At 46.6% G+C, this 11182-nt stretch overlaps 1 protein-coding gene across 2 annotated transcripts; it reads right to left on the reverse strand.

The window, feature by feature from the left end:
- Positions 1–1193: 1193 nt before the first annotated feature.
- Positions 1194–11169, reverse strand: ENKD1 (enkurin domain containing 1). 2 transcript variants are annotated; one of them, XM_081920398.1, is made up of 8 exons: positions 11061–11169; positions 6917–7099; positions 6053–6277; positions 5353–5525; positions 4870–5025; positions 4267–4436; positions 2946–3082; positions 1194–2595 (listed from the first exon to the last, which is right to left on the reverse strand). In XM_081920398.1, the coding sequence occupies exons 2-8, from the start codon at positions 6999–7001 to the stop codon at positions 2435–2437; spliced, it is 1107 nt and encodes a 368-aa protein (XP_081776524.1). In that variant the 5' UTR covers positions 7002–7099; positions 11061–11169; the 3' UTR covers positions 1194–2434. The 2 variants fall into 2 exon arrangements, with proteins under 2 accessions (XP_081776524.1, XP_081776525.1); XM_081920399.1 differs by having other exon boundaries at positions 6917–7139; positions 11061–11148.
- Positions 11170–11182: the final 13 nt, after the last annotated feature.

Below are 11182 nucleotides of genomic sequence, written 5' to 3' on the forward strand. Positions count from 1 at the left end.
TCATTATCTTGTACAATTACTGGGGTCTACCACCAGAGGACAGCAGTGGCCAGGTACAGGGTTCAAGGCATCTCTTCGTTCCCACTGGGCTTATATTTAACTGTTGGCCTTAAACACGGTGTAGTAATTCACCTGTAGATAGTCACTGCAGGCCATGTTCACAACCAGCCAGCCACATGAAAGAAAGCCTCTGGGATTTAAATGATGGTCTGTGGTCCACCATTCTAAACTCTAAATGAGGGTCTGTGGCCCACCATTCACTCCCACTTGGAAGCTGTTGCCAAGCAGGGAGCGGTTGAAATTGGGATAGAAAGGGTTATTCTGTGCTGCAGCACCCACTTGATGCAGTGATATAATAAATCAATTTGAAGATTGTTTCCAAGCCCGATTGCTTTGTAAGGAATCTGATTTTGTGTCGGTCTGCAGATACAGAAGGGTTAAATTGCGAATCTCCATGCACTGTGAGCCTCCCATCCAAATCCACCTCTTCTCAAGGCTAGTGAGTGAGTCAACAGATGGTCAACTGGTCAACCTGCAGTCCTGTATCAGGGCCACAGCATGCCTGCTTCCCACATAACATAACCTGTTACTGGTGCCCTAACAAGCACAAGGTCCACAGAAAACTAACCAAGCTTTTCTCTGCTTTGTCGGTCGAGGTAACTCTTCTAGGTGCCTGAAACTACAATTTTTGCATGGAAAGGAGAACACTTGAAGACAGTACAGAGCTGTCAGGGCTTTGCACCATTACCCCCTAGGATAGTTTGCACAGCCAAAATAACTCTTGACTGTCATTTCCAGAGGGGAGGAAATGTTTTATGTACTCCAACTACCCCAAGGGGAGGCAATTAATCCTGCTACTGCTGTCCATCACCCTTCACTGCAACCCTGTCCAGGGTTTGGTTTGGGTTGTTGTTGTTTTGGGGTGGCGGAACTAGATTGCCTGTTAACCTTATTAACCCTTTCCAACCCTGCCATGCTGCTCAATCCTGCCAGCTCTTAAAAGATATGGGCTATCTTTGCCCTGCCTATGATTTTAGTGCCACTTGGTTCCAGGGTCCTGTAGAAATGAAGGACAAGCCTGAAAGGGGAGTTTTTCAGGCAGCAAAACATAAGCAGCAGCCCCATCTCCTCTACCTTAGCTTTGTGTTAGTGTAAAAGGCAGCAGCAGCTTTTCCATGACACAGAATCAAGTGCAGCTTTTCAGATTAATTATATTAAAAAAAGAAACAGGCACTTGAATTCCACTTCACATGAGCCTATGACTGTTTGAAGCTTGCTGGGCCTACTTAGCATCCTTCCTAATACCGAACTTCTTATCCAACTATGGATCCTTATACAGGCTTCTGTTAGGTAAGACTCCACGTCCAACTAACACACAATCCCTTTCTCTGACACTCTCAGCATAGGGTCTCTCTCATCCCCTCCTGACCCATTTAGGTGGAGGTGCCAGAGGGGCCTTCTGTGTATGCAAAGCAGGTGCTCCTATGATTCATCCTTGCCTGCAGTTCTGAGGAGCAGAGACTTGCTGTGTTTGTACGATGTATCATCCAAATGGAGGATGCATTCACTATATATCTGTAAATTAAAAATAATCCCTCAGCCATTTAAAGAATCTTCCAGAGTGCTTGTGAAGGCACCCAGTTTCCGCCTCTGTTCTGTGACAAGTGCTTTCAAAAGTTTGTTTGTTTGTTTATGTATTTATTTAAAAACCTACCCAACTATTTAAGTTAAAATTGAACACCTATCCCTCTGAGCACTGGCCGCTTGTCCAGCCAATGCGTGGAGCTGAACCGTCTTGCAAAAAAGCAGAACAACGCCCAGAGTGCCTGCTCAGTCCTGCTGTACTGTTAGAGCTCCTCAATGCACTCTTCCCAGAGGGGCAGCTCTGCAAATTCAAGCTGTGGTTACAGAGGATTTACAGATCTAACAATGGCCAGAGTCCTCTGAGACCAAGCACCTCTCTCTCCCCTCCACCACAAACCATCCCTTCTCCTTTTTGGCAACCTACTCCTTTTGCCTGAAGAACAAGGAAGGGGAACCTGTGGCCTTCCAGATACAGTTTGGACTACAACTTTCATCACCCTTGAACACTGGCCAGGCTGCCTGGGGCAGATGGAAATCAAAGTTCAGCAACTTTTGGTAGGCCACAGATTCTCCCTACCCTTGGTGTGAAGCAAGACAAGCAGACAGATATGATGCAGACCTCTGTTGCATCCCAGCTCCTGAAAGGCTGGGTGCCAAGAGCAAGCGCCAGAGAGTGGTCAGCCACACAAGTGTGGGGCAGAAGCTTGCATCACTGAGTCAGCCAGCAAGGATGGCTGAGAGAGGGAAGAGGATTTCTGGCTGAGTGAAAGAGCAAGGAAGGAAAAAGAGACCTTTCCTCTCCATTGCAGTCCAGAAGAGAAGGCTGGGAAAGGGAGCATCTTGCCTCTGCCTAGGAGTCCAGCTTGATAAAGACTTTGGGCCGAGAGAATATTTTGAGTGCCTCCTCGATCTGCGACAGCTTATTCTCCAGGGTGGCACGTCTGTTCTGGACGCTGAGGGTGTCAGTTCGCACTGGAAGCAGCAGGAGGTCTTTCAGGAAGCGCTCTTGGCCTAAGAGTGAAGAGGAAGAGTGACCAGCTTACAGTTAAGGATGCCTGCTCAATTCAGTCAGTGCAGACAAGACTGAGCTAGATATACGGCTAGATGGACAGCAACCTGACTTGCTATAAGACATGTTCCTATGTTCCATAGAGCCTCTGCCAGGTGTGGGGAGCCATGTGGCCCTCCAGATGTTGTTGAATTAAACCTCCCATCATCGCTGCCCATTGGCCACCCTGGCTGGGGGTGGTGGGAGCCCCAAAACATTTAGAGGGTGGCAGGTTCCACATCCCTGAACTAGACCATCCTGGACCAACCCGGCATGAAGCAGCTTCACATGTCTTGCGTTCTGCCCTCCTTACTTAGTTTGAGGTTGTTGAGCGTCTCCAACCGCTGGCTCTCTGGCATCATGGTGTGGCCAGGTGGCATGGAGGGGTCAGGCATGTTGCGCTGGCGCTCCTCTGCCTCTTTGCGCCAGTGGTCCTTCCTCTCAATCAGGCTAAATCACAGCAGAAAGAGCATATCAGTTAAGGCGAGGAAAGAATGGCAGAGAAAGCTAGGAGGAAACAGCACCTCAGACTTCAAGGAACAGAGCGTGGCCTAGCCTCACGTCTCTCCCCTCGGGGTCCTACAAACCAATTAAGTGGTAAAGAAACAGCTAGAAGAGAAGTTGGGATGGGGGCAGGAAGAGATGTGGTGTTTACTGCAGTCAGGGCCATCAATCCAGCCTCTCAGAAGTGAAACTCCAGGAGGAGGTTTCAAACACAGGCATAACATGGCAACCCTGACTTGTACCTCTCACCAACTAGGTGGAGATATTCCAAATCATTGGAAGTTTTTGAATTGTCTTCAAGGGCAGCCCCACAAAGAGCACATTGCTGTAGTCTAATCCCAAAGTTATCAAGGCATGAATGAGGATAGCCAGGTCAGTGAGTATAGCTGGCCAATCAGCCCAAGCCAATAAAAGCATTCTATGGTGCAGACACCACCTGGGAATCCAAGAACAGAGCTGCACCCAGAAGTAAGTATTCCCTTCTATATCTTTATGAAGAGTTGTGACCCCACCCATTTTATCCATCCAGAATGGCAGAATCTCCAATTCAGAATACTGTTTTATTTATTTCAAATCACAAACAAAAGGGGCTAGAAACTTCCTCAAAAAAATAAAGCAGGGATTCTGGTTAACCTAAATTCAGCAGCTGATAGGAGATGCCATCATGCTTATATGGCAGTCCTGCACATGGGCAGAATGCTCCCAAACTTACTTCTGGTGCTCATGCCAGACAGACTGCTGTGTCTGAGATGGTAAATCTGTTCCTGCCATTTCAGACCGCAGGTGGTGGATCACATGACTGAAAACTCTCCATTTAAAAACAAACTCACCGCATATGTAAGGCTACTATGTCAGGGAGAACAGCTCTCACTTAGCTTTCTCCTTGACATGCTATTTTCTATGGGAAGGGAAGGGGTACTCAAACTTGTGACACCACGTTGCAGTCTTGTAGAAAGGTTGAACATTGATTTCTTTACTTTTCTTTTTCAACCTTATATTTATTGGGTATTAATTTTATTTTCTTGCAAGTAGCTTCGGAGGCCTGTTTTAACACAGAAAAGCATGGATAGCAGTATTTGAAACAAATAAATACTGAAGCCAGATGGGTCAGGGGTGAGTTGGATACCTACTAGTGGGGGACATGGCCTTTCTGCTTAGCATTGTACTCTTCCTGATCCTTGCGTTTCTGCTCCAGCACTTCGGTCAGCGACTGCAAGGAGCGTGAGCGCCGCAGCTGAGCCCGTTTGGCGTTCCGGGCGTTGTGGCTGACAAAGTCCACCCCTTGACCCTCCTCCTGGTTCTGTAAAGAGAAGGGCAAAGAGCTGGAAGGCAAAGAGCTTCGGGTGTCAGGAAATGTTGCTTTTCTATAGACTAGGGACAGGTTTGGTTTAATTTCTCCTAGCCCCTAGCCCACTTTGAAAGCACAGATCACGTCTTTGTGGCAGGGGGAGGGAATATCCCCCCCATTAAATCAAAGAAACAAAATAATTTGGGGGTCACAGAGAAGTAAAAAACATTCCAAGAGTACTTTGGAAGTGCTGGAAGTCAACCTGATGCACAACTGCAAAAAATGTCCCTCCCTCTGCCTTGGGACACCACAGAGCTCCATCATTTACTGCAGCCCTGGAATGGAGAGGTTGGGAGGAGGTTGGCTAAAGCACTAACCACTCATGAGGAAATGGAAGTATAAAGCAGATTGCATCAGCACTGGTGGGCATCTCCCCGCCCCCCACCTTGACACTCCCATTCTTTGCAGCTGCTGCATCTGCTGTTGCTCCGGACTGGGCTGGGTTTGGAGACTGTGACCTGCATGGACGAATTCCTGCCCCGCAGCGCGAATAGGCTCTCAAGTATCTCTGATGCTCTGGATTTGGAGGACTAGGACTCTCCTAGGAAAGAGGAAAACAGGAGGAAGAATTACTGCACAGTCACAGACGGGTATAGACTGAAGAACCCAGAGAACATCACTGATCAACCTTCAGCACAGTCTATTGCACCTGTTCCTGATGACCACCACCTACGTTGTTTTAAACTGGGACATCAGACAGGGGTTGCCAATATTCTCAGATCTGTGGGCACATTTGGAATTTTGAGAGTGCCATCAGCACAATCCCGTCTGTTTCTTCTTTGTTCACGCCCTGCATCACTTCCCTCTCGGCAGACAGAAAGAGAGACAGCATGTAAAATGTATTGCCAATAAGCAGTAGTAGAAATACCTGCAGCTTTGCTTTGACTTTAGACTCCACACTCTCATACTTCTGAGACTTCCACAGGGCCTTCACAGGCTTTGGTTGGCTGAGCTCCCGAGCCTGCTCCTTCTCTCTGCATTTCCGCTGAATCTCTCGCATGCGCCTCAGATTTTCCTTCTCATAGTCCTTGTGATCTTTGCCTGCATTGGCAAGAGAAAGAAAACATTGCCCTACAATCCTTGAGCTACAGACACAAAAACCTCTCTCCCTTGAACTTCCTTATGTTTTTCCTTGTAAAAAAAATAAATAGACAGCTCACCTGTAACATGTGGAGAGAGACAAGAACTCATATTTCTCTCCATGTTACAGAGGTTGTACAGCCAGGATTACACCACAAATCAGGGGTAGCCAAAGTGTTGCCCTCTAAATGCTGTTGACTACAACTCCCATCAGTCCTAGCATCCATCATCCCATCCCATCAGACATGATGGGAGATAGCCATATGGCCTATCACTGCTGTAGGTGAAGAAACCCACTGTAATCACTGTTAGGATGGTTAGGCTGAAAAACAGTGGCTGGCCTGAAGGTCACCCAGTGAGCTTCATGGCTGAGTGTAGATCTGAATCGGGGTCTTCTGAGTCCCAGTCAAATACTTTTAACTGCTACACCACCCCTAATGCTGTCAACAGCAGGCTGGCATCTGTCCCTATGTTGCGACCACACTTACGCTTAGGTGTCACCTCCTGGAAGAAGGAGATCCCATCCAGCTGCAGGAGAGCTCCCACTGTGCCCTTCTTTCCCATCTCTAGAATATCCTTGGCATTTGGCTTAATCCGTGGAGGAGGGTGAGCAAGGCGGGCACTGTAGCATTCAGGGTAGAGGCTGCATTCTGGAGGAATGGGGCCGGGGAGCAGATCCAGCTTCAGAGAGTTCCCTTCCAGTCTCCCTCGTGCTAAAGATAAAAAAAGAGAGTCGAGAAAGACTGCAGCTCAGAGATAAAGTTAATGCAGAAGCTCTCAGGTCAAATGTCTGAACACTTCCAGTTAAAAGGAGGCGATGGGAAAGACCCTGGGCCCAGGACCCTGAAGAGCTGCTGCAGGTCAGAATAGACAATACTGGGATATAAGGACAAATAATCTGACTTGGGAAAAAGAAGTTTCCTATGGTCCTATTTTCCTAACAGAATGAGAATTTACACATTCTGTCACCCTAAATTAGCACTTTTTCTAGACCAAATTATTCCTGACCAGTGTCCTCCCCAGCCTGCTCCAGCTCAACCTCTAGTATCAAGCAGCTGCTTGATTACTGTTCTCTTAAAGGTCCTTTACTAGGGGTGCAGCACCTGATGCCGGTGAGCTCCCATCAGCTCCAGCCAGCACAGCCAATGGCCAGTGGTAATGGGAGTTGCAGACCAACAAATTGAAGGACCACTGGTTCTCCACCCCTGACGTCAGCAAAGACTAGTGAGTGATTAGAGGATTCTACCCATTACAGAGAAAAATATGGATCCTTCTCTTTTCCAAAGGTGGAAAGGAAAACTGATTATGCACTGAGATTACCAGGGTACCCCAGGATCACACAGCACACTCACCTGATAGGGGACGCCTGTAGTAATCAGGACAAAGGGAGGGATCAGGGGGAATGGGCCCCGTAATCCTGGAGGGCCCCTCTGACATCTCAGCCTCAGCTCCAGAGCAGGAATCAAGAACTGCAAGATCTCACTTTCCTTAGTTCTTCCTCCTTCAAAGTCACTGGCAAAGCATGGCCAATTTATCTGGAAGAACAGGAAACTGTAGGGAAGCTGCTGCAAGGAACTAAACAACATCATATCCTCAGTGTTGGTTTTATTTCACATCACCCACATCATGCTAGTCATAGAAACATTGCTACTATTATCATGTCATACATGTTAACTACTGCAATAAAGCACACATTTGTATTATATTTATTTCTGTCCCGCCTTTTCCCGAGGGATAAACACAGCTGCTTGCAGATAAATTAGAAACAGCTAAAAACATGAGGCGAGAGGCAGAATTTAAAAAACAATGAAACATTAATACAGAATTAAAGCTAACTATATATATATATGATCTATTAAAATATACAGACAATAACAGAATACATCACAGCCCCAGTCCTTTCCTTAAAATGAGTGAGTTCCCCAAAGGCTGTTGGAATAAGAAAGTCTTCACCTGCTGGCAGAAGGACATGGGAGTATACATGTGCCTATAAAAGGCAGGGTGCACAATTGGTTCTGAATATGGTGTCTAGATTGATAATGAATCCCCGTATGATAAGTATATTTTTTCTGGGTGTAACTTCAGAAGGAAGTTCTTCTAGTAGTCCCAGCACAGACATGGTTAAGCCATAGAATTTGCTACCACAATATATAGTGGTGGCCACCAACTTGGACGGCTTTAAAAGACAAATTTACGGAGGTTAAGGCTTTCAGTAGCAACTACTTATGATCACCATTTGCAATCTCTCATAATAATGATTCCAAAAGAGTTTACAATGCAGACTAAAACAATACAGTACAACCCTATACAAGTCTACTCAGAAGTAAGGCAGGTAAGCCATACTTAATCCGAGGCTGTATAAGGGTGTTCTTTTCCCCTCAAAATACTTGAGCATATGATGTTCATGTATTTTGAGATATAAAAAGAATAAAACTACCCAGTATCTCCTGGATTTTTAAATTTTGTATTCTTAAAGTTTAATTGCTGCTATTTGATTGTTATTGTGGAGTTATTTTTAGCTTGCCTTTTATTTTTATTCTGTCACATTCTCCTGTTTTTAATTCAAATCTCTTTTATTTTACTGGATAGAAGTACTCAGCTATCACTATGATGCATCAGTTACAGTCTGGGTTTAGCCTGAAGCATTCAAAGAGGCAACACAGCAATACTAACGGACAAATCAGTTTGTTTTCTCAACTATGTTGAAAGCTTGGTGTTGAATTACCAGTTGCATTGTTTGTTTGTTTTTACATGTTTTCAGACACAGATATAATTGCTTATACAACACGTGCGAATATCTTTGAAAAGCAACAGTAAAATAGGCCTCAGCACTGCCAAATGTTTCTGGTAAAGGCCAAGCTCCTGGGAGCTGTACAGAACCCAAGTCTCTGGGTTATCACCATTAAGAGGAGCCTCTGTTTCAGTGCCAGCTAGCAAGGGAAACATCTGGCTTTATCTTCCTACCATGGATCTCACCTCCAAAATGTTTCCTATGCACCTCCAAACAGGCAGTGACACCTCCATCACACCCCAAAGCTACACACAGAACCCTGGAATTCTGCCCACTCAAAACAGGTGCAACCATCACGGCTGAAGCACAGTGCCAGACATCACAAAGCTGTCAGTGCAGTCAAGCGGGCAAAAAGGCGGCAAGGGGGGGGGGGGAACCTCTTGAGCAGCCATCTGCCTCCCAACGCTCACCTCAAGATGCTCCCAGAGCACATTTTACACATTGACTATCCTACCTCAGCACCTAGGTAAGATACACTCAAGCAGATTGTTGCTGTTTTTGTAGAGAAGGGATAGCTGAAGCTAAACAACAACTGTAGCCAAGCTTGCTTCATATATAGGAAGCTAAATGCCGTCCTCACACCTCCATTAAAAGGGGGGGGGATGAGCGCTTAGCAGGACACTATTGGCTTCATTCCAGGCACAGCACAGAGAATGTGTTTATTCTGTTGGCTTGGAGGGCAAACGGCTGTTAGGAGCCAAATACAAACAAGCTGCTGGAAGGCTCATTTGCCCTACATCAGGGAAACTGCAGCAGCCTAAAACTGAAGGAAAAGAGGGCTTTAGGATCAATTATTGCAGTGCAATTAAGGGGCAAGTGGTTCAATCCTGGAAAGGCAATTGCAACATGACAAAAGCCCATTTTGGTACGACTCAGGCAGAAGGATTCATGATCTGTTCCTCCCCAAGTCCCAAATTACATAATATCCAGACTGATTCACACATGCTGCCTGCATTAGGGCACACTTGACGGGAAAAAGGCTGTCTGAATCTTTTGCCACAAAGACAAACTGAAGCTTTGTATGCCAGTCCTGAACTCATACTTGGAAACTGTATAGCCATTAATGAAAAGAGCAGTTTCCAATGGTTCAGGCAGACCATTTGCCACAAGAACAGACCAATACAGATAAGAAAAGGAAAGCAACCAGTCACAACCGAAATGCTTGCACGAATTGATCCTGGGTGCCTATCAGGTGGGAATAAAAGACTGAGGTTGAAAAGAGCACATAAGCTAGTCTATTCCATTTCTTCCCAAATATAACACGCTCCCTCCACAAGTATCATCTCTTATGACCCTTTAAGTCAGAGATGGGTGGACTTCAGTCCTTTTTCAAAATACATGGTCATCAAACCCAGGTTAAATTCATAAAGCAAGAATGCACCCTTAGCCTCCCTTCACAGTTAAGGTTTAATTTAAATAAGAGCTACCATGGATGTAGCAATTAGAATGTCAAACTAGGGCCCCATCTGCACTATATATTTATAAAGTATCATACTACTTTAAACAGTCATGGCTTCCCGAAACAAATCCTGGGAACTGTAGTTTGATAAGAGTGCTGAGAGTTACTAGGAGACCGCCTATTCCATGCACAGAGCTACAATTCAGTGATTTCACTGTCAGCCCCTCTTCCCAGAGAACTCTGGGAACTACAGCTCTGTGAGGGGTACAGGGGTCTTCCAACATCTCTTTTACAGACTATACTTCCCAGCTTTCTTTGTGGGAAAGCCATGGCTGTTTAAAATGATATGATACTGCTTTAAATGTATAGTGCAGATGGGGCCTAAGACTTGGGGGCTGGGATGGGAGACAGATTCAAATCTTCACCAAGCCATGATGCTTATTAGGACACCATGGGTAGTTTTGCTCACACATTTGTATGCCACCTTGGAATCCTCTTGATGAAAGGTGGAAATGTTTTAAATGATCTACCCTCCTTTCCTCTTTAAGAGCAACTCTGGTAGATCAGACCAAAGGACCACCAAGCCCATAATTCTGTTTCCACAGTGGACAACCAGATTCCCAGGATAAGCCCACAAGCAGGACATGAGTGCAACAAGCTCACTCTCCTCAGCATCTGGTATTCATGCTGCTTCTGATGGCAGAAATAATATAAAGTTGTCAATGGGAGGAGCCACTAAGAACCTTCTGAAGCTGTCTAAACTGGTGGCCACTGACTCCTGAGAGCAAATTCCACATCTTTAACAGAGATTAGGGAAATGAGGGTAAGGCTATCAATGGCTCCTAGCCACAATGGCCATAGCTCTTCTTCCAGGTGCTTCTGAAGGCCAGTCGCTGGGAGCCACAGGTGGGAAGGGCGCTGTTGGGCTCAGGTCCTGCCTGTTGCGCTTCCCATGGCCACTGTAAGAACAGGATACCGAACTAAGGTGGGCATTTGGCCTGATCCCTGAAAGCTGAAATATGCGCTGCGCACGTTAGTTGTTCCTTTTGTCTTGTCTCGAATCTCCCTCCGCTCGGCTTCCTCGGAGGACCCGTGTCGCTGGCACTGCGAGGGGGAAGGAGAGCAACTTCTCCCCGTGCACTTTCCGTGCCACGCGCATGTTTTCACAGCCCCCCCCCCTTTTCGCAGCGAGGGCTGCCCAATCAGACCGAAGGCCCCCTTAGTCCGGCACCCTGTTTCCTCAGAGCGGCTAAGCAGATAGGAAAGCCCACGTGCTGCTCCGCCCCTTTCGCAGCCCCTCACTCACATTTCTGGTCTCCTCTGCCCAGCGGCACTGGGCGGCTCTCTCCGAAGAAGCGGCGCGGGAGTCAAATCCTTGGCAGTTGTACTCCCCGCCTCCTGTCTCTAGGCAACAGGCGCTTCCTGTCG

Source organism: Podarcis melisellensis, assembly GCF_964234715.1.
Source record: "Podarcis melisellensis genome assembly, chromosome: 8".
NCBI classification, from domain to species: domain Eukaryota; kingdom Metazoa; phylum Chordata; class Lepidosauria; order Squamata; family Lacertidae; genus Podarcis; species Podarcis melisellensis.

Coding starts and splice junctions, on each gene's coding strand:
- ENKD1 (XM_081920398.1), bottom strand. CDS start 7,001: ATGTCAGAGGGGCCCTCCAGGATTACGGGGCCCATTCCCCCTGATCCC. Junction 5,526..6,052: donor CCAGGAGGTGACACCTAAGC/GTAAGTGTGGTC, acceptor TTGCCAATGCAG/GCAAAGATCACAAGGACTAT. Junction 3,083..4,266: donor AAAGGCCATGTCCCCCACTA/GTAGGTATCCAA, acceptor GCTGTGATTTAG/CCTGATTGAGAGGAAGGACC.